This window comes from Felis catus, chromosome A2 (assembly GCF_018350175.1).
Source record: "Felis catus isolate Fca126 chromosome A2, F.catus_Fca126_mat1.0, whole genome shotgun sequence".
In the NCBI taxonomy this organism is placed as follows: domain Eukaryota; kingdom Metazoa; phylum Chordata; class Mammalia; order Carnivora; family Felidae; genus Felis; species Felis catus.
In genome coordinates this window covers 121,491,176-121,518,819 of record NC_058369.1, presented here as the reverse complement: position 1 = coordinate 121,518,819, position 27,644 = coordinate 121,491,176, and the positions used below count along the sequence as shown (strand labels likewise).

The following is a 27,644-nucleotide window of genomic DNA, read 5'->3' as shown; positions in this document are numbered from 1 at the left end:
AAGGGTCACTTCATCGTACATACAGTTCAGGATACTTCTGCAAAACAACAGCAGTGAGACAGATTCCAGAGACTAATGAATTCAAGACAAATGCAGTAACCTTACCTAATACTGGAACCACAGCATAACATGATGCCAAGAATGCTTCTGTGGGAATGCCACTGTCTTCCAGAAGTTCAATGTCACTAAAGCTAATGATACAGAGTGATATAGAGGAGGAAAGATTGAAAATACAACATTAGCACTCTCTGCAATTCAGAGGTAGCCATGAAAACAGCTGCCCCTCTGTAGGGCAAGTCATTTGGCTTGATTTCAGTGATTGCTTTTCTATTATAAAATGGTGCAATAAAATCATTTTCCAAAGACAGTGTATGAAAGCAAGCTAAAATTTGTTCAGAGTATAGTCTCAATTCAATTTCTTCTCATCCGCTGCTTCAGACAGGTAAAGAGAAAAGCACACACGTGGTATAGCATCTCCTCTATTCTGTGATAGTACGCCATCATCTGAAAGGAGCACCAGGATTGACTTCCAGAAGGGAAGCTGGTGTCCAACTGTCAGTGACTTTAGAAAGTACACGATACCTGGTATTCATGGTACTAAAGAAAGTCGGGATAACTTCTTGGCCTTCTTCCCAGTGGGATTCTGGAGAGCTACTTGAGGAGTCTGATCCAGGCTGTGCCAAGCTGCTGTCATGATTTCCCAGCTTGTCCTCTCCTTCTTCCTTCATGATCTCACCTTGGACTGTGAACAGGAGATACTTATTATTTATTATAAAATTTAACACACATTCAGTGTTGAATATTTCTAAAACACGGAGTAATATACAGAAATAAAAATCAGTGAAATACTACACAGACACACACACAACACACATGCACGAATTTGGGTTTAAATACATGTAGATTTGTAAACTTTTCACTCAACAGTTTATCGTGAATATTTTCATTATCATTCAATACTTTTTAAAATACCATTCTAATGGCCATATAATATTGCATCAAGCTCGCGTGGATGGCACGTGGTTTTTAAAATTTCAGTGTTTATAAATACTGTCGATCCTCACTATTAGTGTATTCTGTATTTGCAAATTTGTATTCTTGATAAAGTTTATCTGTGATCCTAAAACCAATGCTTGTGGCACTTTTGCAGTCATTTGTAGACATGTGTACAGTGGTGAAACATTTGAGTTGCCTGATATACACGTTCCCAGCTGAGGTCAACCAAGGTGACAAACTGCCTTCCTGCTTCAGTTCTCACACCATACGCGTGTGTTTATACAGGGTCACGCTTTGTGCGTTCTGTTATTGATTTTGTTGTTTGCAAGTGCCCCCAAGTGCAGTGCTGTCTCGTGCTCTGACGTGTAAGAAGGCTGTGATGGGCCTTATGGAGAAAATACATGTGTTAGGTGAGCTCCATTCAGGCACGAATGAAGCACTGCCATTATAGTACTGCTGACCATGGGTTCAATGTTAATGAATTAACAATACATATTCAGTAAGATGTCTTTAACCAGAAACACACATAAAACAAGGTTATACACATTGATCAGTCGACGACCGAAATGTGAATAGGGGTTTGCAGGAACCTAACTTTGTATTTCCCCTAAGAGCAATGGTTCAGTATTTACTAACTCAGTGTCTACAGTGACTTTATAACTACCATGAATAATGAAAATCACTGTAATGTCATAAAGAACATCCCCGTCCACAGATATTTGTCCTTAAACTTGACTATCCCTGAAGACAAATTCCTAGAAGTAAAATTATTGGGTCAAATAAATTACAGTACTGTTTCCACAGAAATTCCCCTGTCTTTATTATTTACTCAAGGGATAAGACATCAGCACTGTGTGGATTGCTTGCCTCAGATCATTAGCTATGAAAACCCTCCTTCTTTGTCCCCAGCTCATCTGGAAAAAAACAGGGTCTTTGTTATTTCCGGGGAGATGAGCAAGAAACTTATTTAAAATTTTATTTCCAAAATAATTATTAAACACTTACAACACAATTAAAAGCTCTAATACAGTTGTCTTGGACTGATCTGAAGTTGGTTTTAGTGGTTAGAGCCAAGGGAATTAGCAAATTTGAAAGGGCGGCATCTCTACAAGCTCTGACCTGAAGTGTAGGACTCTGGCTTGAGGGACACAGAGAAGGCTGGGTGGAAACCTGCTGGTGGTTGGTGAACGGTGCTATCCGCAGGCCTTACCAGAAACCAGGAGGACAGCAACCTGAACTGCCATAACTTTATACTCTGTTAAGTCTGACATCATAGTTTAAGTTCAAAGGATCTTGAGACTTAGAGCAGAGGGCCAGTGAAATCCTCATATTCTCTAAAAAGTCAGCACAGACAGCTGCTGCCCACTGCTGCTCGCCGCAGCCCACGAACATCACAGAACAGTGAACAGGTCAATTCTCTTCATCCTGCCTTCTCAACACTGGGTCAGATGGGCTGGCACAACGTTGTGGAGTGACCTATGTGATCCAGCTAATGTCTGCCTTAGGCACTCCTAGCACACTGTCTTGAGGCCAATGCCTCAAGTGTCACATCATGGATAAAGAATCAAACTCCCAAGATCCTACTGTTCAATGGTTTGCTTCAGACTTTACTTTCATTTTTACCTGTTATATTATCGTCTGTATTTTCTTCACTTGATATGCTGCAATCTATCTCTGCAGGTTTCAAATATAAGCTCTTATTTTTCATTAGGATTTCTTCATCATCATTGATTTCCATATGTAAAGATCCATTTTCACAATTGTTTAACTCCATTTGCCTGAAATTTTTTATAAGGAAAAAAGGCAAAAAGTCCAATTATTTGGTCTTAAACAGACTGTACAGGTAGATCTTGAAAGAGAGGAAGGGTTCACAAGCACCAACTACTTTTAACAGTGATTAGAAACCACTATTGTTGGGGCGCCCGGGTGGCTCAGTCGGTTAAGCATCCGACTTCGGCTCAGGTAATGATCTCGAGGTCCGTGAGTTCGAGCCCCGCGTTAGGCTCTGCGCTGACAGCTCAGAGCCTGGAGCCTGTTTCAGACTCTGTGTCTCCCTCTCTCTCTGACCCTCCCCCGTTCATGCTATCTCTCCCTGTCTCAAAAATAAAATAAACGTTAAAAAAAAAAAAAAAAAAAAAAAGAAACCACTATTGTTAAATCGGCCAAATGTCTCAGCCTCCTGCCCCCAAGGCAGGTATGTGCCTGTGACGGAAGCAGGCCTGTCTGCCAACTGGAGTTCTGAAATCAAAGAGCCGTTCCTGGCTTTCCATGGACCCTCAGTGGATTCAAACTTCCTGCTCCCCACCAGCAACAGGAAACAGTCCTTGACAGCTCTTTGGTTTTTCAATCAGTTTTCTACATGGACACATTTAACAGTTTTCTAGCTTTTCTCAGCTTCTCCCTGGGAAGTTTTTTCTCTCTCTTCAGCTCTCAGAATCACTGGCCACTCCTACCTGTTCGCCTACCAGTTAACTGTCCAGAAGCTACATGCCGTGGTCAGGGGAGAATGACCACTCCCTAAAAAGTTACGTGTGACAGAAAAGAAGCAGGAGAACACAGGATACATCCTGAGAACAGGCTGCTCTTTGGGGTGACAGGAAAAGTGTTTAACAGGCAAGCAGAAGAGCTGATTTTGTTAAAGGGACAACCATGGTGCCTTATCGTAAGTGATTATACCTAGCCAAATAAGAACAAAAATATTTCCTTCTAATAAAAACAAAGACAAAGGGGCTAAGCTATTTGGTGACTCCAGGAAAAGTATTTATTTTTAAAGAAATGCCATACTTCAACTTAGCAATTAAAAATGTAGGAGTATATTAAGGAAATGTCAGACACAAAAAATCTACAAAGATGTTCCCAGTAGAAATATCTAGAACAAGAAAAAAATGGTAACCAAATTGGAACAATCCTTGTACTAAAGCAAACAATAGTATACAAAGAGATGAAACGTTAAGTAATAATTTGAAAGGACAAATATACGGAGTAAGTCAAAATACAGGAATGTTTATATAAAACAATAACTGAATAAAGACCCCAAATAATAACACAACTATGAAAATGTGTACTTTTTTTCTAAAATCAAAGGATCATTTAGAGGAATAGTTTAGATTTTGATATTAAGTTTTTTATTCAACTTGTAAAGCTACCTAAGCTTTTTATTTTTAAATAACATAAAATCGTACGGTCTTTTCTGGATAAAAGCACACTGACGTCAATGCCTGGCTCCTCCACGAGAGGCGGTTCCAACCCTCGGCACACTAGAGTGATGAAAAGTTACTACATGTGGAGGGCAGATTCATCCACAGATGAGGGAGAATGCAGACATCTCCCTGGGCAGTCAGAGCTGAGTGTAAGATCTGCATGGCTTCAAGCTCACCCCAAAGTGGAAGATGAGATACTGTTTCTTTCTGGCACCTCCTCAAATCATGATCAGCATATTTTTATTTCTTTTAAACCAACAATAAAAAATTACTTTTTTATTTTTAGAAAGAAGAAAAAACCAAAAGAGTTACTGTACCTTTCCAATGAATTATGAATCGGTATAATAGGATGTTTCATCTTTAAAAGAAGCAAAAAAAATGAAAGCTTTGTGTTAAAGTTCCAACAGAGCATATTCAGAGTCTTATCACACATAAAAGTGGTAAATATGACCATAACATAACTGCTCCACTCAAAGGAATAATTTTAGATTGTTCCCCAAAGGGAGTCATTGATCTCAACCAGTCCTCTGTATTTTTTCAAACAAGTGTACCCAAATTTCTAAGGAAGAGGAAGATGGGTCTTTTGAAGGATCTAATTACCATAGCCAAACTTTTGGTGGTTGGATTTCTTGTAATTAAGATTCTGATGCAGCACCGTTTCAAATACTAGAAGTATAAACAGTATGGAGGCTCCTACCCTTAAGGTAATTTCAATACAGAGTAACGCTAAAATAGGGGCATGCATAGAGGAGAAGCTCCTAGACCAACTTAGGGATTCAGGAAAGGAGAGATTCAATCTTGAAGGATGAGGAAGTACTAACCAGGGAAAGGTAAGTGAGAAAGAACAGCATTCTTGGCACTGGGAAATGGTGCAAAGATGTCACCGGGGGGGATACATGTTGTTAGTATGTTCAGCCAGGTAATGACAAAGAGGCTGGTGGTGTGAGAAGGGGTTAAGTTCTGACTTTAACCTTTGGCGATGAGGAAGGCATGGCGTGGTGTAGGGTAAAGTGGTCCAGTTTATACCGCATGAATGGAAATACCATCGGCCGCCTGGAAGGTCAGGGTGAAAGCAACTAGTTAGAAGGCAACCACCAATCTTGGCAAGATTCACTGGATAAGGAGGCTGATAAGAGGCTAGCTACATCAGAGGTTTAGGTGGTAAAACTGCCAAAACAAATGGACATGGGGGACTGAGGACCGAAATATGTGAGTGGACATAAAGGGAAGTCTACTAAAAAAATGTCTTTCTCAGTCACTAAAGGGGGATGGATAACATTGTTCACTGTATCATTTTTAACTTTTCCTCATGCCCTTCTGCGGCCAACCTGAGCTGGCCTTTACCTTGTTGGACTTCAGCATGGCCAGCTGCGGTGAACCTGGCGGAGTGCGATAGAGCAGTTCAGAGGTGAAGGCTGCATTTGCGATCTGCATGCATTCTTCCAGAGTCTTCAGAAAAGTATTGCAGGTTGATTTCAGCAAAGTTCCCACATCAATTCCCTCCTATGAAACAACGAGAGTGGAAGACTCCTTTACCTTGCCAAAAAAGAAAGAGCCCAATTGTGGAATGTCCTTAGAGGTTTTTATCCACAGTGTAGTAATAATGTACCCACCTACTTTGCTGGACAAATACGTACATCAATTACAAAAGAAAAATAACGAGTGTGTCCACTTTATCTACTAACCATAGACAAGCCTTACCCTCAGTCTGACCCTTCAACACTCACACCCCCTACTCCAGATGAAGGCAACAAATTTCTTCAGTTCAACAGTATTAGATGCTGGAACTGTGCCAGGTGCTGGGCACAGAGCCCTCAGGTCTTATGTAAGGGGGTGGCAGGCTTGAAACGGAATCACACAGACTAAAGAGCTGTGGAATCAATGGAGAAATGTCTCCCATTGAGTAAAAATGAGGTTCTAGAAGAGAAGCATTAGAAACCATAAATTCATTGTTTACTTTCAAATGAGGTTTTTGTTTTTTCAATATATGAAATTTATTGTCAAACTGGTTTCCATACAACACCCAGTGCTCATCCCAAAAGGTGCCCTCTTCAATACCCATCACCCACCCCCCCCTCCCTCCCACCCCCCATCAACCCTCAGTCAAATGAGGTTTTTGGATTTCAGTACAGATGAGTTTGAGAGGTTTTAGCAACTGTAATTCTTTTTTTTTTTTATTTTTTTTTTAACGTTTTATTTATTTTTGAGACAGAGAGAGACAGAGCATGAATGGGGGAGGGTCAGAGAGAGGGAGACACAGAATCCGAAACAGGCTCCAGGCTCTGAGCTGTCAGCACAGAGCCCGACGCGGGGCTCGAACTCACGGACTGCGAGATCATGACCTGAGCCGAAGTCGGACGCTTAACCGACTGAGCCACCCAGGCGCCCCATCAACTGTAATTCTTTTGAACATCATTTTTCTTCCAGTTATTTTACTTGCTCAGGGTGTTTTTCCTCTGAATATTGGTATTAGTAAGTTGTTCAGGGAATTGAGGTCATACCTCAACTAGAGAGTACAGTAGACACATCTAGTGGTATAAAAGAAACTAGATTGGGCCCGAGATGGAGTCGCTCATGCTAAGCCTCACATTAGCGACTCAAAATCTCCAAGTTTCTATGCTTGGTTATCCTAGACAAGGCAGGCCTAGGGTCAAGCGATCAGCACAAGGTACCTGACCCAGCTCCAAGATTTCCCTTTGCTCTACATGAGGAAAGTAACCCTGCTTTAACTAATCAGCAAATGCCCAGTAGAACTTCCTTGTTCCTGCTCACTTTGGTCTATAAAAAATCTCTAGCCCTGTACAGCTTTTCAGAGCTCCTTTCGATCTGCTAGATGGGATGCTGCCCAATTCATGAGCTGCTAAATCAAGTCAGTAAGATTTTTAAAATTTACTCAGTTGAATTTTTCTCTTTTAAGAGTAGCCTCTGTATTTTCTTCAATTTTGTATTTCTAACAAGCTAGCAGGTGATTTTACTGGTTGTGGACCACTATGATTCTGACACTGATTATGAATGCATGGGTTTTCTCATACCACCAAGCAAACCTCTGACAGCAGCTGGGTGTCTACAATTCAACTAAATTGTGACGCTATCTACCTGAAGATAAGTGTCAGATTTCACAGGGTAAGGGCTCAGTCCGGCAGGGCTGCTCCACAACCCTCACTTCAGACACCAATGTCAAGTCCAGCTTGTCCCCTGTGCTTCTGACTGACCTGCTACAGACTGGAGGTTCCAACCCCCTCCTTTCAGTTGACTAATTTGCTAGAGTTGCTTACAGATCTCAGAGAAACATTTTACTCACTAGATTGCCAGTTTATTCGAAAAGGATACAACGCAGAAACAGATGCATAGGGCAAGGCACCTGGGAACAGGCTCAGAACTTCCACGCTCTCTGATCACTTTCACTGAACCTTCATGTGTTCACCAACTCAGGGGCTCTCTGGACCCTGTTCTTGGGGTTATGGAAACTTCATTTCATAGAATATTGATGAAATCATTGGCCACTTGGGATTAAACTCAATCTTCAGCCCCTCCTCCTTCCCAGGAGATGAGGGTGGGGGTGGGTGAGTGGGTCTGAATGTTCTAACCCTCTAATCACATGGTTGGGTCCTAGGTCAACCAGGCCTCTGGCTTAGGCACTTTAAGAGAAGTCTCCTCAACACAACAAAAGACAACTTAATCATTCTCATCACAGGAAATTTCAAGGGTTTTAGGATCTCTGCCAAATACATACTTCTTATGAAGACCAAATATATATTTTTTATTATAAATCACACTATCACAACCATAGTTTCATGAGCAAGTTCCCAAGGCACCCTTGAATTAAAAATTGTTATGTTCACATTTTCCCTTCCCATTAGATCAGGAGGGCTTCCCCACCTTGGCGCGACTGACATGAGGGGCTGGCTCATTTTTGTAGTGGGGGAAGAAGGGGGAGAGCTCTCCTGCTCACGGCAGGATGTTAAGCAGCACCCTAGCCTCTATACGGTGGATGCCAATAGCACTCTTTCAGTTGTGACAACCAAAAATGTCTCCCGCGGGGCAAAATTGCTCTGGGCTGAGAATCACTGCTCTGACCTATAAACACCCCAAGAGCAGGACTGAAATGTTCTTTTGGTATCCCTCTCCTCCCCTCCCCCAGCACAGCGTCTGGTACACAACAGGCAGTTGCTGAATGGATAGGAGAACCCAAAAGGAGGTGAATGAAAATGAGTTAAATCACCCTTCTTTAGAAACACTGAAAGCACACATACCACTAGTAACATAATATTCTTCTACTAAAACCATTAATTAGGATCCGCACGTTCTTCATTTTGTAGGCACTGCTGTTTAGATTATAATTACTCTGAGAGTAGAACAGAGACCCTCTGGGGGTAGTGTGAGCCATTCAATACCCAACACCAGACAGGTCTTTTAACATATTTTTTAGGATGAATGAATGACAGCTTTATTAATAAACATTAAAAATCACAATCCTTACTGACAATGGATGGAAAAGAAAGCTGTGTCTCCATCTCTGAAAGCACTAGTCTATACTAAAGCAACAATTACTATTTCACCAATAAAATCCTGTTACAGGGGTGCCTGGCTAGCTTAGTCAGTAGAGCATGCAACTCTTGATCTCCGGGTCGTGAGTTCAAGCCCCATGTTGTGTATAGAGCTTGTGTAAAATAAAATAATAAAATAAAATAAAATAATAAAATAAAATAAAATAAAAATAAAATAAATAAAATCAAATCAAATCTTGTTAGTCTTATCAAAGGTGACAGATACACATTACTGAAAAACATGATGCTGGCACGTTAGTTGCCACACCTACAGAAGTAGCTGTGCTAGACAGGTAAGGCTGTATTTTAAAAAGTGATGCAAATGGACAGAAGCATATTTTAGTACACCAGCAGCAATGTTAAAGGTTCCAAAGGGTATCAATTAATCCTGAATTCATTCTGTGAAGGAAAACTATATGCCTCCATATGCTGAAATGCATTTTTTGGTATCCCAAAAATGCACATTTCTTGGTATCCCAAAAATGCACATTTCTTCTCTCTTGAATTTTGTTACTTTTTCCTCCAGAAAAATAGTAAATTCCAAAACAGTCAGGGATTGTGTGAGAGTAATCATTACCTGTAAGCAACATCTGGCACTATTTTTCATGTGGCTAAGACAAGTAATATTTTACCTCAGAACTGGACACACCAATTGCGGTCACTTCTTTTGTTTTATCTACTTGCTGAACGAGGAGGTCACAGTAGAGTCTTAGTTCCGACATTTTGGTTTTCAAGTTTTCAGTGTTTTCAGCAAACTCTAAATAATAAAATGATAATAATGTAATTATCAGGATAAATAAACAATTTACTAGTTAGCATACCATGGAGTGGAATATATAACCTATATCTAAAGTCAGATGTTTATGGTATGGGTTATAGATAAGATACGAGTGAAGATATGAGGACAAGAAAAACAGAATAAAGAGATTTCTGGTCTTTTGTAATCTATATTATTTTTGGGGCCAAGGTACTGAATGATCACCAGTACAGGAAGAAGGACACAGCATACTTTTTATCCTTTAATGTCAGAACTGGGAGCAAAGAGTCAATGGTTCAGAATTTTGGTATTTGCTACAGTTTTCCCTATCTGTAAAATGGGGTCATAGCTATCTACCTGCTAACAGTGCTCAAAACTGGGAAACTGTTCTGTAACGTGCAATTACCACTAATAAGATGGCTTGTTAATTCACAGAACTGGTTCAGCATGCCACCTGTCAAAGCTAATGACACCCTCTGTGCACCTGCTGAGACCTCATTAGCACAGTGCTCCAGCTGCTCCCTCACTGAGGGCTCAGCTAGTCATTATCACTTCTGTTTTTTGTCCCATGAAAAAGCTGCATGTTACAACCTGATCTGAGTCAAAGCTGACAGTGTCTAGAATTTGCTCCTGAGTGAGCATTAAAAAACAACCAAGGAAGAGGCCATTTTACTGTGTCTACTTGAAGAGTCAAGCACATCTGCCACACCTGTCATGAGAAAGAGGCCTCATCTCCCGCCTATCTCTCTAGGTGCATATATATGGGTGGGGGGCTGGGAAGGTGGTGGTTAGGGCTGAGGCACTCTTCCCATAGTCCACATAGAAAGCTGTGCCATGGTTCTCAGGAGACAACGATGTCAAGTTAATGAGCATTAAGCAGCAGCAACCCGGCAATGAGTATCCATCCCACCCCAGGGAAAGGGAGGGGAAAGTGGGGTCCTACTGCAGAAAGTGCCCTGATCCAAGGCTCAGCTATTCTCTACCAAAGGTCAACTCTGTGCCAGACTGGGTCCTAGACAGTTTCGTATAATGATGAATCCTACGGCAATCCTTCTAATGTAGACTTTTACATCTTTTTAAAATAAGAGGAAGCTGAGAATCAGAGAGATTAAGTGACCTATGCCAAGGCCGAAGGCCAGTACCTACAAAGCCATGATTTGAATCCAGCTGTATCTGGCTCCAACGCCTGTACTCTTTCTACTATGAGATGCCAAGAGAGAGGAGTTAGATACAGACTGTGGTTTAAATTCCAGATGTATATGGCATTTGCAGGATATAAAAAGCTGGCTAGGTGGTCAGAGGCAAGATACAAATATGGGAACCCAGAGATGCCAGTGGGTGATTCCCAAGCTTCCCAGACCACAGAACAATCGATACTTGCCTTTTTCCTTCTGGGTCCTACTGTCTGTTAGGCAAGCCTTGGCTGACCCCAGGGCTACCAGCCACCGCTGTCTCTCAGCCACGCTTCTGGCCTTCAGGTAGAAATACTGCTCCCCAGGGATTATCAGGTCCATGCGAGTGTTATCTACAGAATGAACTGAGAACAGGCAGAGGGAGGTCAGAAGCTTAGAAGAGCTAGGGTGCCTGGGTGGCTCAGTCCGTTAGGCATCCGACTTTGGCTCAGGTCATGATCTGACCCCACGTCGGGCTCTGTGCTGACAGCTCAGAGTCTACAGCCTGCTTCGGATTCTGTGTTCCTCTCTTGCTCTGTCCCTACCCTACTCATGCTCTGCCTCTCTCTCTCAAGGATAAACAAACATGAAAAACAAATTGAAGATAAAAGAAACTTAGAAGAGTTCTATCTGGTGCCCTACCCTACCCAAATTCTTGAGCTCAACTGGTGCCAGTCATTAAAGGCTTCTTCCAAGGGGGGATGCCAGCCCTTACCACCTCCCCTGTTTATTTATCTCTTTCTAGGTGCCTCTGCTGATAAGAAGGAAAAACCTTGGCTGGCTCCAAGGTATCACCAAGACTAAAAAAGAAGTACTCAATTCTCCTTATCAGAATAGAGATAGAATCTCTCTTTTGGCTTGTGTGTGTAAAGTATGCTGCTCTGAGGCCAAAAAGGCTTGCACGCCCGTAAGTAAGGGTGTGCCCCTGTACCTTCTTGGGTTTATTGGAAAGCAATCAAGAACACATATTCTTCCTTTTCTACCGTCCTTCACAAGTTAGATCAAAAGTGTGAGAATTGCCTCGGAGACCTTCAGGAGAAGAAATAAGCAAACCACACTCTCCTTCACCCCCTACCTCACCCCAAAATATCCTTCTAATCTGTTTTGAAGCCTCATCTTCTCAGCATGTCTCAAGATGTCTCCAAACCAAGAAGTAAAGGCTATTTGCAGGTCTTTATGCGTTTGCTTGTTTTAAGTAATGTGGTGGCGGTGAGAAGGTGTGTGTGTGTGTGTGTGTGTGTGTGTGTGTGTGTCCTGATTTACACACAGAAGTGTTTGATGCTGCAGTAAAAAGACTTGCATAAACTTTGCAAAGAGTCCCTGGCTTCAGGTGAGCAAGTGAATCAAGAATGAGCACTAGATGTGTGGTGAAGCGCGTTGCTCTCATTTATTTTGATACATTTTAAACAACCTCCCTGTAAAAATTGTCTGCAGTTTTAGGTCTTATTTGTAAGGCTTTCTTTTGGGACATAACACTATGTATCTCTGTACTACAGGAATAGCAGAGAAAGGCACGCAGAGGCCAGTCCTTTTTTTATTTTGTGGGGGAGACAGAAAGAAAAAGAAAACTTAGAAATGCCTTGGTTTCTCACCTTGAATTTCACAGACCGCCATCTGGATGCTCCCTTTGCAACCTTTCCAGGCATCTTCAGGAGAATCATAATAGGATAATATCCCCCCACAGAGAAGGAACCATCGAGGCTGCCAACCTGAAAACAGAAGCAAGAGCAGGTCTCAATTATGGCCTACATGTGAGGTGCCTCTCAGGACACAGGAGCGGGACCTGATAAAGGAAGCTGGGTCCCAGCTCCGAGGAGCTTAAATTCCAGGGGAAATTCTAAGGGAAAGAAGTAGGTTAGAAAATACCAGTATGCGTGATCTCATTTTTAAAATTAGAAACAAACACCCATAGGGGCATATATTTTTAGTCACATAATGTATAGAAGTCTGCAAGGGCCAGGAATATAGTGATGATTCTGATGATAGTTAATAGGATTACCGATGATTTTTATTCTTTTTTCCATTAATATAGTACTATTAATCTTTGATTTTTAATTTTCTTTTAATATTTATTTTTGAAAGAGAGAGAGAGAGAGAGACAGAGTGGGAGTGGGGGAGGGCAGAGAGAGAGGGAGATACAGAATCCGAAGCAGGCTCCAGGCTCTGAGGTGTCAGCACAGAGCCTGATATGGGGCTCGAACCCACGAACTGTGAGATCATGACCTGAGCCGAAGTCAAAGTCAGACACTCAATGGACTGAACCAACCAGGTGCCCCTGATTTTTAATTTTTTTAAGGTAAAAGATTATTGTTTCCTGAACATTATCATTTTCTTTTTATTTATTTGTTTGTTTTAGTGTTTATTTTTGAGAGAGATATAGGCAGAGCACAAGCAGGCTTCAGGCTCTGAGCTGTTAGCACACAGCCCAATGCGGGGGCTTGAATCCATGGACCACGAGATCATGACCTGAGCCGAAGTCGGATGCCTAACCCACTGAACACCCAGGTGCCCCATGAACGTTATCGTTTTCATATACTTGCTCTTCTCTCCTTTGGTTAAGAACAATTATCCTGAACTTAGAAATAAGGCAAAAGATTACATTGCTCTGAAAGACGACTTCAACCACCTCCATTTTGAGCTCAGTCTGTACCTTCTGATTAAGTTCTTTCCAGCTTATCTCTCTTAACTCAGGCAAAAGACCCCACAGGCAAAGCCTCCAGTGATGGGAACTGAAACTACTCCCTCAAGCAATTAACTACTGCCCTGACTCCAGCAAGACCATGCACGACTGACCCCAAGATAGTGACTGACCTGACCTTTACTGCCCAGCACTGGTACCCACCGACCCTTCCCCCACATTTTCCTTACATAATAAACCCACAAGTATTTTCAGCACAATGGAAACAGTCTTTGAGATACCAGTCCACTGTCTTGCCGGTGTGGGCCTCACTGAAATAAATTCCTTTCTTGTGTCACCACTACTCATCTCTCTGTCTTTGGATTTTGTCAGCAGGGAATGGCAGATCCTGGTCTGTTGGGGCCCCCAGGGCCAGGTGCTCTTATACCCGTGTCCTGCAGCCCTTTCAACGTCATAGAGAGTTACAGAGTGCAAATAAGCCTGTGTGGGGGCGTATGAGCCCTAGGAGAAGGTAACTTTGACTTATTACTTAGCATTGATCCACTGTAATGAAATAATCTTAAAACATTCAAGGGCTTAACAACTTTTACTTTGGAGAATTTCAGGGGACAAACCATATTTGGTTGAAATATACATCTTATCTAGTCCTCTTACAAATTTATATTCTAGGCAACCAAAATTATTTGCTATCTTCCTGCTTCTGGGCTTTTGCCTGAGTTGGATCTTTTTTCTAAAATGTCATCTCTGACTATTTCCGCATAAGCCTTGTCAGTCTCCTCAGTCAGATATACACATATTTTTTTCTCTGAAATGTTATAGCCCTTTAGGGATACATTTTTCTCATGACACTCTTCTGGGGCTGAGGCAGACAGAGGGAAGGCCAGGAAAAGCTTTGGGCAGAGCCCTAGGGGCTGCTTAGGTACAGATGTCCGATGACTGATTCACACAAACCAAGAGGCCTGAGACCCAAGAAGAGCTGTGGTTCCATCCAGGTCAGAAAGCAGGAAAAGACCGATGTTGCAGCTCAGGCAGGAGGAATTTCCTCTTTCTTGGCCTTTTTATTCTATTTAGGTCATTGATTGATCAGATGAGACCCACTCATATTGGGGAAGGCAATATACTCAGTCCACCAATTCAAACGTCAATCTCGTCTAGAAACACGCTCACAGACACACCCAGAAAGATGTTTAGCCACATGGCCAGGCACCTCATGGCCCGGGCACACTGACACATAAAATTAGTCATCACATCATATGTTAACTAACTTGGATTTAAATCAAAAAAATAATAATAAATAAAAAAATTAATCATCACACACCATTAATTTTAAGACTTACCATTATTTTGTTCAACACAAGAAAAAAAAATACCTGGCCATTAATCAATGACACGGCGCTGCTTCTGCTTCCTGATTTCAGCTACTGAAATGTGGAATAATGTCTACAAATTGAAAAACTGTGGCACTAAACTAGGTTTAGCTTATAGTAATCTGAAAAAAGTTAAAGAGCTCCTCCTCTCCCTCAACACACACACACACACACACACACACACACACACACACACACACACACACACAGCTGCAGTTAGGTTTTGAAAGTTGCTGGTGAACTGTAATAGCAACTGAAACAGCACCTTCCCTGTAACATGTTCTATATTTACCTAGAAGTTATAATTGTACTAGGGGAAGTTCTATATATCGTTATTTTATCCTGTAGTCTGTAACTATAAAAACCATGACCAAAAAAACCTTTTCTTTAAATCATAAAGTTACTGGAATCTCAGAAGGCACATTAAGAGACCACAGAAGTCTCAGTCCCATTATATGAAATTTACCGGCAGAGCGATGGACAGTCCAGAGAAGGACTGGGATGCACTGCTCTTTCACGAGGTCCATTTCCCAGAAAGCTCAGTTACAGCTCAGAAATACTGTATGAGAAAAGCGGCAAGAATGAAGAGGCCATTAATCCACTTCCTGTTTTAAATTAATCTGCAGTTACTTTGATTGATGTTTCAGCTTGATAGTCTAAGGGATGCCCAGATACCTGGTAAAACACTATTTCTAAGTTTGTCTGTGAGGGTGTCTCTGGCAGAGATTAGCATTTGAGTCAGTAGACTGAGTCAAGACTCCCCTCACCAATGCAGGTGAGTATCATCCAATCCACTGAGGGCCTGAGTAGAACAAAAAGGCAGAGGAATGGAGAATTTGCTCTCTCTTCTTGATGAGACATCCACCTTCTCCTGCCCTGGGACACTGGTGCCCTGGGGACTGTGGACTCAGATCAGGACTTAATACCATCCATCTCCCTAACTCTCAGGCCCTTGAACTCAGATCGAATTGCATCACCAGCTTTCTTGGTTCTCCAGCCTACTGACAGCAGATCATGGGACCGGTCTCCATAACTGCATGAGCCAATTCTTACAATAAATCCCTTCATATATTACAAGTACATACATATATGTATATAATACATATACAATTGTATATACTATTGGACCTGTTTTTCTAAAGAATCCTTGCTAATACACTTGGAAATGATCAAATATTCAAGGTAACAAAACAGCAGATGAAAACTGTGGGTGTAACCAGTCCCCGCTCCCTTAGATTACCATTGGATTAATCTTCCGGTCCAACCCCACTTTCCCATCCCCCCCTTTTTTTGGCCATTCTCTGTTGGAGATGGAATGGGGTGTCAGCCAAACTCTCTGCTTGCAGGGATTAGACAAGAGATTTCAATGAGCAAAGAAAAGTTTTAGCTTATATAAGTTACCTCTGCCAGGGATGGGGTCGGGAAATAGAGTATTTAAATGCCAATTTCACATACTTTGCATTATCCTGAATTATTTCACTATAAAAGGTATAGTGGACATTTATTTTTGGCAACCTGGCATCCACCCTCAACACCTCTGTTACTGAAATTCTCCTCCTCCACACTCTATCCATGTAGTTTGGGTGGGGCTGACTGGCTCTATGTGGGGCATGCGATTCAGGCTTAAATGGAGCTTCACGTTCCCTGTCCTCAATGATACACTCCGCGACAGGCAAGTGACCCAACCAGAGATAAATAAACCTGAGACTTCTGCTGGGTCTGGAGACAGATGGAAAGAAATGGAGACTGCCTCTTTTTGCTCTGGTCTGGAAGATGTTTGCCTGGAGCTGTCAGCAGTCATTCTGCCACCACACGGGACCTAAACGTGATTCACCCACTAAGCGAACGGAGGTGGGAGGACTTGAGGGAGGCAGGGAAAGGAAGCAAATCCAGACGACAGTTTTGAACACCGCAAAAAGACCATATTATACCCATAGATAAGAACTTTTTCATAGTCAAAAAGTGAGCCAATATCCATTTTTTTAAACTTCAAGCCTCAATTGGATTTATTCCTAAATAAAAGATTTACAAACTATCATGTGATCAACTTCACTAAATGTAGAAAAAGCAAAAGCATTTGACAAAATGTAATAACATCCTTTCACAATAAAAATTTTCAACAAACTCGGAATAGAAGGGAACTTCTTCACCCTGATAAAGCATGTAAAAAAAAAAAAAAAAAAAAAACAAAAAAACAAAACAACAACCCACAATTAACATACTTAATGACAAAAGACTGGAGGTTTTTCCCCTGAGACAACATAAGGATGCTTCCTCTTGCTGTTTCTATTCAATATTTTATCGGAGGTTCTAGCAAGGGCAATTAGGGTAAAAAATGAAATAAAAGGTATCCAGATTGGAAAAGAAGAAGCAAATCTACCTTCATCTGCAGACATGCTCTTACATATTTCAAAACAAATCAAAGCAAAAACCTAAGGAGTTCAATTAAAATTAGAATAAATAACTTCAGTAACATTGCAGGATAGAAGGCCATATGCAGATATCAATTGTATTTCTATACATTTGCAATGAACTGAAAGTGAAGTTAAGGAAACAGTTCCTTTTACAGTAAGATCGAAAAGAATGATAGTTAGGAATACACTCAATAGAAGAAGTATAAAATTTATACTCAAAAACAATATAACATTACTCAAAGAAATTAAAGACTGGAAGATCATTATTCCAAAACTGCTACCAGCCTGTTCTTTTCTCACATAGTGCAATGTCTTTCTATACTTAATCTATACTTAATTGACAGCAACTGTTTGCAAAATTCACTTTTTTCAGCTCAACTAATGTCAAGCAATATGGATTTTTTCCAATAAGCATAGTTTTCTTGAAAAAATGTACATATATTTGGATCTAAAACAGCATAGCTCATGTTAACTTTATACTATAGTTTCTTCCTTTTTAATTTCACAACAACCACTTTAAAATCAGTTTCTAGACATGTTCTTATACCTTAAAGATCCAAACCAAAAAGTGACTACTTGTGAGTCACACCTATGTCTAAAAAACAATGTAACTTCCCATACTCAGCAGCCTTGTGACATGTAACTCATCCAAACATATCACTAAAAATAACTGCACTCCATTAAAAAGAGACATAAATTCTTTTTTTCTTTCCAAAGATCTTATTTTTAAGTAATCTCTACCCCCAACATGGAGCATGAACTCACGAGCCCGAGATCAAGAGTCACATGCTCTGCTGACTCGGCACTTAAATTCTTAAAATTAGAATTTTAAAATTTACATGTAGTGAAATTTCTTTGGTTACCAGTTCTGAGTTTTGATAAACACATAATCCTCTAACAATCACCATAACAAATACAGAAAAATTCCATTATCCTCCCCTCAAAATTCCCTTGTGCTCCCCCTCTGTAGTCAAACCCTCTCCCCACACTGTACCCCTGGCCAACCACTGTTGTGTTTTCATTTTAGTTGAAAATATTTTGCAATTTTTTTGAAGACTTCCTCTTTGACCCACGGATTACTCAGAAACATATTGTTTGATTTCCTAATATTTGGGGATTTCTCACATCTTTCTGTCATTGATTTCAAGTTTACTTCTGTTAAAGACAGGAGCATTCTTTCAATTGGGCAGGGTTTCTACGATAGCCCAGAATATGGTCGATCTTAGTGAATGTTCCAGGTGCATTTGAAAAACATACAGTACTCAGCTGGTGTTCGAGGGATCACTCTGTAAATGTCAATTAGGTCCAGTTAGTTGATAGTATTCAGATCTTCTGTTATCTTTGGATGATTTACTGTCTACTTGTTCGATGGAGTACTGACAGGAAGAATGTTGAAGTTTCCAAGGATAATTGTGAATTTCTCCTTTCAGTTCTATCAGTTTTTGCTTCATAGATTTTGACGTTCTGTTTCTAGATATATATACATTTAGGATTCCTATATCTTTTTGATGAATTAACCCTTTTATAATTACACAGTGTCTTCCTTTTCCCTTGAGATTTTCTGTTCTGAAATCTACCTAGTCTAATATTTATACAGCCAATTCAGTTTTTGATTAGTGTTTGCATGGTACCTTTTCCTATCTTTTTTTTTTTAATGTTTTAAAAGATTTTAATTTTTTAGAGCAGTTTTAGGTTTAAAACAAAACTGAGAGGAAGATAGAGAGATTACCTATATGCCCCTCACTCATACTTGCATAACCTTTCCCCTTATCAACATCACTCACCAGAATGGCTCATTTTTTTATCATTTATATTGACACATTATGATCATCCAAAGTCCAGTTTACCTCAATGTTCACTCTTCCTGCTGTACACTTTATGGATTCAGACAAACGTATGATATGTATCCATCATTATTCATCTCCCACTACAACCCCTGCCCCTGCAGCACCACTCATCTTTTTATTGTCTCCATAGTTTTGTCTTTTCCAGAATGTCACATAATTGTAATCATTCAGTATGTAGCCTTTTCAAATTGGGTTCTTTCACTTAGTAATATGCATTTAAGATTCTTCCATGTCTTTTCATGGCTTGACATCTCACTTCTTTTAAGCACTGAACAAGATTCCCTTGTCTGGATGTGCCAGTTTATCTATTCACCTACTGAAGGGCATCCTGTTGCTTCCAAATTTTGCTATTGCGAATAAAGCTGCTATAAAGATCCTTGTGCAGGTTTTTGTGCGGACGTGAGGTTTTGACTGCTTTGGGTAAAATTTAGCGATGGCTGAATCATATGGTAGGAGCAGGTTTAGTTTTGTAAGAAACCACCAAACTGTCTTCTAGAGTCGCTGGCTGTACCATTTTGTATTTTTTTGTTTTTTGTTTTTTTTTCTTTTTGTACCATTTTGTATTCTAAAGCAATTTATGAGAGCTCCTGCTATTTCATGTCCTTGCTAGCATTTGGTGGTGTCAGCGTTCCAGATTTTGGCCACTCTAATAGATGTGTAGTGGTACCTCACTGGTGCTTTGCCATTTCCATGATGACATATGACATGAAGCTACTTTTCACAAGCTCGTTTGCCATCCATATCTCTTCTTTGGTAGGGTGTCTGTAAGGTCTTTGGCTCATTTTTATGTTGGTTTTCTTAGTGCTGAGTCTTAAGAGTTTTTGTATATTTTGGATAATAGTCCATTTATCAGATGTCTTTCACAGGTATTTTCTCTCAGTCTGTGATGTTTCTTCTAAATTTGTTTTCAATGTTTATTTATTTTTGAGAGGCAGAGAGAGACAGTGTGAGTAGGGAAGGGGCAGAGAGAGAGAGGGAGACACAGAATTCAAAGCAGGCTCCAGGCTCTGAGCTGTCAGCACAGAGCCTGACGCGGGGCTCGAACCCACGAACCGTGAGATCATGACCTGGGCTGAAGTCAGACACCCAACCGACTGAGCCACCCAGGCGCCCCGTGTGATGTTTCTTCTAGTTTTCTTGATACTGTCTTTCACAGAGCAAAAGTTTTTAATTTTAATGAAGTCTTATTAAATTATTTTTATTAATTATTTTTTCTTATTATTTCTTTCATGGATTGTATTTTGGGGATTATATCTAAAAAGGCATAAAAATGCCAAGGTCATCGAGGTTTTCTCCTATGTTATCTTCCAGGAGTTTCACAGTTTTGTGTTCTACATTTAGGTCTATGATCCATTTTGAGTTAATTTTGGTGAAGGCTGTAAGGTCTGTATCTAGATTAACTTTTTCTGCACGTGGATGTCCAGTTGGTCCAGCACAATCTGTTGAAGAGATTATCTCTGCTTCATTATATTGTCTCTCTTTCTTGGTCAAAAATCAGCTGATTGTATTTATGTGGGTCTGCTTCTGGGCTTTTTCCCCCCAATGATCTGTCTTTTCTTTTACCAATACCACACATTGTTGATTATATAGCTTTACAGTAAGTCTTTAAGTCAGGTAGCATCAGTCCTTCAACTTTGTTCTTCTCCTTCAAGATAGTGTTGGCTATTCTGGGTCTTTTGCTTCTCCAAATGACTTTTGGAATCAATTTGCTGACATCCATAAAATAACTTCTTGGGACTTTAGACTGGGATTGCATTGAATTTATAGATCAAGTTGGGAAAAACTCACAACTTGACAATATTGAGTCTTCCTACCCATGAACATGGACTATCTCTTCCTTTATTTAGTTTTTCTTAGATTTCATTCACCAGTTTTGTAGTTTTCCTTATACAGGTGTTATACATATTTTGTTAGGTTTATACCTAAGTATTTCATTTTGGGGGGGTTTAAATGTAAATGGTACTGTGTTTGAAATTTCAAGTTCCACTTGTTTATTGTTGGTATATAGGAAGGCAATGAATGGGCTTTTGCGCATGAACTTTGTATCCTGCAACCTTGCTAACATTTGTTATTAGTTCCACTTTTTTGGTTAGTTGTTTCAGATTGTCTACATAAGTGATGTTACCTGTGAACAAAGACAGTTTTATGTCTTCCTTCCAAATCTGTATGCTTCTAATTTCTTTTTCTTGCCTTACAGGATAAGCAAGGGCTTCCAGTATGATGTTAAAAAGGAGTAGTAAGAGGAGACATCCTTGCTTTATACCTGATTCTAGTGGGAAAGTTTCTAGTTTCTCACAATAAAGTATGATGTTAGCTGTTGGTTTTTGTTTTTGTTTTAGTATTTATTTATTTTGGGGACAGCTCAAGAGGGGGAGGGCTAGAGAGAGAGGGAGACAGAAGATCAATCAGAAGCAGACTCTGCACTGGCAGGCTGACAGCAGTGAGACTGTTGTGGGGTTCGAACTCATGAACCGCAAGATCATGACCTGAGCCAAGTCGGACACTCAACTGAGTCACCCAGGTGCCCCTTTGCTGTGGATTTTTTAAAAATACTCTTTAAAACTTCTCTTCCATTCCTAGTTTACTGAGTTTTTATCATGAATGGTGATTTGCTTAATGGCTTTTCTGTCTACTGATATGACCATGCGATTTTTCTTTTTTAGTCCACTGATAGAATGGATTACATTGATGAATTTTCAAAAGTTGAACCAGCCTTGCACATTTGGGATAAATTCTAATTGGTCATGGTATACAATTCTTTTTATACACTTTTGGATTCAATTTGCTGATATTTTTTTGAGGATTTTTGCATCTATGTTTGTATATCCTTTCATTTTTTTTTTATTTATTAAAAAATTTTTTTTTTCAACGTTTATTTATTTTTGGGACAGAGAGAGACAGAGCATGAACAGGGGAGGGGCAGAGAGAGAGGGAGACACAGAATCGGAAACAGGCTCCAGGCTCTGAGCCATCAGCCCAGAGCCTGACGCGGGGCTCGAACTCACGGGGAGGGGCAGAGAGAGAGGGAGACACAGAATCGGAAACAGGCTCCAGGCTCTGAGCCATCAGCCCAGAGCCCGACGCGGGGCTCGAACTCACGGACCATGAGATCGTGACCTGGCTGAAGTCGGACGCTTAACCGACTGCGCCACCCAGGCGCCCCTATATCCTTTCATTTTTAATCTGTATCTTTATATTTAAAGATCTCAAAAGCAGCATATAGTTTGGTCTTGTTTTTCATTCTATCTGACAATCTGTGTCTTTTATCTGTTTAGATCACTTACAGTTAATAGACTATCAATATAGTTGGAACTAGGGACACTGCTTTATTAATTTTCTGTTTCCTGTTTTGTTTTTGGTTACTTTGTTCCTCCCTTTCCTGACCTTTGGATTATATGACTCCGTTTTATCCACATCTTCTGCTGTATCTCTTAGTATTTGTTCATTAGTTGCGCTAGGGCTAAACAAATAGACATCTAACTTTTCAGCCTACTTAGAAATAATATTTTACTATTTCAAGTAAAATATGCAAACCTAAAACCAAAGAAGTCCTTTATCCTTCTCCTTTTATATTATAGTTACCATATGTATTACATCTACATATAACAACCATCCCCCCATGAGGTTATAATTTTTGCTTCCAACAGTCATACACATATTAAAGAACTTACAGAGAAGAAAGAGTCTATTATATTTATCTGGATATTTATCATTTTTGTTGCTTTTTTTTAATCCTGATGTTCTAAGTTTCCTGTGGTATCATTTCCCTTCAGCTTCAAGAACCGTTTTTAACATTTTAATTTTCCTTCATCTAAGGGTGTTTTTATTTTGCCTTAACTCTTAAACTCTGCCTTCTAGCCTCCACATTTGCTGGTAAGAAATCCCAGATACTGAAACTGTTTCCCTATCGTACTGTGTCTTTCTATTCTTGCTGCTTTTGAGGTTTTTTTTGTTTTGTTTTGTTTTTTTGTGTGTTTTAGTTTTCAGCAGTTTCATTATATGTATGGTATATCTTTGAGCTGACACGGCTTGGAGTTTGGTGAGTATCTTGAATTTGTAAATTAGTAGCTTTTGCCCAATTTGAGAAGTTTTCAGTTATTATTTTTTCAAGACTGTTTTCTTCACCAATGTCTTACTCCTTACCCTTCTCCTTTCTCCAAAGTCTAAATGTTAGACCTTTTGTTCTTGTCTCCGAGGTCCCTGACTCTATGTGCTTTTTTATTTTTTTGAGGTACAATTGACATTTAACATCAACAACAGGATTTATGTATATATTGCAAAATGATCACCACAATAAGTTTAGTTAACATCTGTTACCACATTGAGTTACAAATTTTTTCTCTTCTAATGAGAACTTTTAAGATTTACTCTCTTAGCAACTTTCAAATATACAACATAGTATTATTAACCATAGTCACTGTGCTGTATGTTATATCCCCAGGACTTATTTGTAAGTAGAAGTTTGTATCCCTAAGGTTTTATTCATTTATTTCCCTTCATTTTTTTCCTTTGTTCTTTAGACTGGATAATTTCTATTGACTTATGTTCAAGTTCACTGATTCTTTCCTGTGTCATCTATATTTTACTGAGCCCATCTACTGAGTGATTTTTTTTTAATATTGATATCATACTTTTTTAGTTCTAAAATCTCCATTTAGTCCTTTTTAGTAGTTTCTATTTCTCTGCTAAGAATCTATATCTTTCCATTTGTTTCAAGAGTGTTCATCTTTACCATGGTGGTTGTTAACGTTTTGTCTTCTCTCCCCAGTCGGCTTGCTATAATTTACTTTTCAGAGTTCCCAGGCACTTGAGTAGTTTGTTCAGTTTTTAGTCTCAGTGGGAGAGAGGCTACAGTGAACTTACTCCATCTTGGCCCAAAAACAATACTCTTAAATAGAACTAGTAAGACACCCACTAAATGAAATGTTAACCTCATGCTAGGGTATATCACTCTGCCTATAAACCGATCGTACTTTCTTCAGAACTTTTGCCAATTAAATATTATGGGAAACCAGAAGTTTACAATCTTATTGTTTAACAGAAAATAAAAACAAGATTAAAAAAAACCCACATTAACACACTGTAAATTTTTAAAAACCCATAATGAAATACTGCTGTTTAGAAATGCAGAAAAACACAAGAAGGGGCTATTTAAATCTCTTATAGAAAATTAAGCCAAAAGTAAAGAAAAAAAATGAAGAAAAGGTGCTTCTTCATCAAACATAAGAGGAAAAACTAGTGACCATAATCAAGTGGGAACAGAGAGAAGAAGCAAAAGGGCTGAATTTGTCTCTAACTTCTTTTGACTTTCATTTCCTTTTCTACAGAATTATAGCATGAGTTTAATAGTCTCTTTCAGTTTTCAAAACCTGTAAACCTCTATCTTGATTCAAAGTAACAGGAAATTTAGGGGCGCCTGGGTGGCGCAGTCGGTTAAGCGTCCGACTTCAGCCAGGTCACGATCTCGCGGTCCGTGAGTTCGAGCCCCGCGTCGGGCTCTGGGCTGATGGCTCGGAGCCTGGAGCCTGTTTCCGATTCTGTGTCTCCCTCTCTCTCTGCCCCTCCCCTGTTCACGCTCTGTCTCTCTCTGTCCCAAAAATAAATAAATGTTGAAAAAAAAAATTATTCAAAGTAACAGGAAATTTAATTCTTTCGCAGCATCTATTTCAAGAGAAATTAACTAGTGTCAAGAAAGATTAAATTTCTTCACAGAATTAACAACCTTTCTGAAGTGGTGAGTCAAGACTTAATTTGTTCACCATAAATTAATGGTTGCTGTGTTCATAACTCATATATATTACATGATGGTCATAATATATCATGTTATAGATATTTTACAGATACATTAATGGTGTGAAAATCTACCATTTCTAAATTGAAGCAAAGCAGTTACTCAGTCCTGACCGCCACAGTCTTGGTGTTTTCCATGTCCAGCTATGGGTGCTCAGCCATATTCTACCTCATCAAAACCCTTGCCCATAGCTCAGCCTCCCCAGAGGAGCTCCAGACAGGACAGTGGATAACAAGGCTGTGGGTTCTTCTGCCAGGTCAGTCATAAGACTTTTGCTGCAGCTGGGAAGGAGGAAGGAAGAGACATCCCTAATAGTAACAGATAATAACCAAGCACTAGCTAAATTACAGGCTTCTTAATTTACCATTAATTAATTCACAAAGCATTTTTTGAGCAGTTACAATTTGCCAGGCTTGGAGATTACGAGAAAAGATGATCCCAGGCTTCAAAGAGTGACAGCCTACTGGGGAGTAAGGCATGCAGATGGTGAGGAGACTATAATTACAATATATTAAATCAAATTCTCTTTAGAACCTTCTGTTGGAGCCTGCTGTAAGTTACCTCTGTCTGTGCTTTGGGCTATCAAACTGGACGTTTCTTATATTTATTTGTTCTGGGCAATGCTTCTCATATGTTCCACCATCACCTTACTCAAGAAAATAGGAAATGTTGTTTGTCCAAGTTCAGACTCATAACATCTAGATGTGTCATCTTGAGCATGTCACTTAATTCCTCTGGGCATTACTTTCCAATTTACAAACAGACAGACGGATGAAACTGAGTATCTAAGGTTTAACACATCATCTTCCTTCTGATTATAATGTCACTCTTAACAAACCCAGCAACCTCTCACTACCCCAGCTCCAAACCTGAGGGTCACTTTCTGCCCCATCCCTCCAGGTCAGTCACTAAGTCTTGCCCAATCACACTCTTCTCCACTCTTGCCTTCACTGTTACACCATGCCCATGTTGAGGCGTATGGTGTAAAATCATGGGAAGGACAAAAGCCAGGCAGACCTGGCTCAAGGTTTATTTGTTGTGTGATTCGAAGTCAATTATTTACCTTACGAGCCTTGGTTTATTCATCTGTGAAATGGAGGATACTGCCTCCCTCCTCCCCTTCCATCATCATTGTGTTCCTGTTATTTCAGTGTTTTCTCCTCCCTTATCATGTTTTAGCCAGCTGAATCTTCCTTATGTACTGTGTTTACCTGTTCTTTCTTCCTATTCAGAAATCCCAAGTGACTCCTCACCAATTCAAAACTCTCAGGCTTGGCTTGGCTTGGTAATCTAATCCTATCCCATAGGGCATCTGGGTGGCTCACTCAGTTAAGCATTCAACTTTGGCTCAGGTCATGATCTCACAGTTTGTGAGTTTGAGCCCCACATCAGGCTTGGTGCTGACGGCTCAGAGCCTGGAGCCTGCTTCATATTCTGTGTCTCCCTCTCTCTGCCCCTCCCCTGCTCACACTGTGTTTCTCGCTCTCTCTCTCTCAAAAAAACAAATAAACATTAAAAAAAGCAAAAAGATATTTGTGATGTCAACCTGGATGACCAAAGACTTTAACATTCCAGCCTGTCAGGGATGCCCCAAATTTGCCTTTAAAATTCCAAGACTCCAGAGGATGATAGGTAAGAGCTAACCCCCTACACCTAGGGACGAGCTACATGCAGTGTAGCTCTTCTGAGCTTTGTCAAGCCATAGCCTTGAAGCAACCATGTAAAGGCTTAAGGGACAAAATCATGAATTTAGCCGAATTTAGAAAGGCACTTTTCATAGTTAAGAAGGACAGCCACAAGCCTATTATCTCCTTGAGAACAGGGATCATGTCTTACTCAAAACAGTATCCCTAATATCCACACAGGGTATAGTAAGAGTTGATGCTAGTGTTCCATCCATTCTCAGTGAATGAATGACTGACGGGGAGCTATTAGACTGTGTTAAAAGTAGACTGTTGAAACCTTTCCTCTGGTATTTAAAAATCAAGACAGAGCCATCCTTGTCTTGGACTATACAGGAACAATTCTACCTAAAGGAGTAGATTCTCAAGCAAATGATATTTTGCTTTCTTTGATGTAACACGAATACTGAGAAAGGTCAGCCCTCTCTCTGGCTAACTCTAAGTTACCCACTTTTCCATCTCTTCTGCTACTGTCACACCCTCCACCAGCCAACTTGAAAATGGATCCAGGGAGAGAAATGCCCAAGCATCACAGTATTTTTTGGACCTCCCTGTTGTCTATTCATTTGTTTTCTGTCCAGCAAAGCTCCGATGCCTACTTTCTTACCTGTTCCAAATCTATTCCTAATGGAGTTTAACTGGGCTTTTGCTCAATTCTAAACAATATGAAAGTAATAGTAACAGGAAATGGTAAAGATTGAACACTGAGAGGGGCGCCTGGGTGGCTCAGTCGGTTAAGCGGCTGACTTCGGCTCAGGTCACGATCTCGCGGTCCGTGAGTTCGAGCCCCGCATCGGGCTCTGTGCTGACAGCGCAGAGCCTGGAGCCTGTTTCAGATTCTGTGTCTCCCTCTCTCTCTGCCCCTCCCCTGTTCATGCTCTCTCTCTGTCTCAAAAATAAATGAACATTAAAAAAAAAAATTAAAAAAAAAAAAGATTGAACACTGAGAGTACAGTCTGAGAACAATGGTCCTCAGGCCTCCTGTCCACAGACCACATCAATGACCTGAGACCATGGTCACTCCTAACATCTCCAACCACATCACACATCAGAATTAATGGAAAGACTGGTGCTGCTTTTGAGGGAGTGCCAATAAGGCAACGGTCTAATATCTCTTATGTTCCTTAACAAATTATTAATTTTTGCTAGAGGCAACATTACAGTGGTACACAGAATTATGTGATCTGTAATCAGCATTCATTCAAAACAATGACTGTCATAGGACTACAGAGT

General features: G+C 40.2%; 1 protein-coding gene across 8 annotated transcripts in view; it reads right to left on the bottom strand.

Moving 5' to 3' along the window:
- The window catches only part of PLEKHA8 (pleckstrin homology domain containing A8), a 93,809-nt gene that overhangs the window by 58,397 nt on the left and 7,768 nt on the right, over window positions 1-27,644 (bottom strand). For all 8 annotated transcript variants that reach the window (XM_045052553.1, XM_003982903.6, XM_019825644.3 and 5 more), the window contains exons 2-9: window positions 12,265-12,381; window positions 10,882-11,037; window positions 9,376-9,500; window positions 5,541-5,699; window positions 4,514-4,554; window positions 2,620-2,774; window positions 583-742; window positions 106-191 (exon numbers count right to left, since the gene is read on the bottom strand). In XM_045052553.1, the coding sequence (XP_044908488.1) occupies window positions 106-191; window positions 583-742; window positions 2,620-2,774; window positions 4,514-4,554; window positions 5,541-5,699; window positions 9,376-9,500; window positions 10,882-11,037; window positions 12,265-12,381 (999 nt within the window). The remainder of the gene's footprint in view (window positions 1-105; window positions 192-582; window positions 743-2,619; window positions 2,775-4,513; window positions 4,555-5,540; window positions 5,700-9,375; window positions 9,501-10,881; window positions 11,038-12,264; window positions 12,382-27,644) is intronic.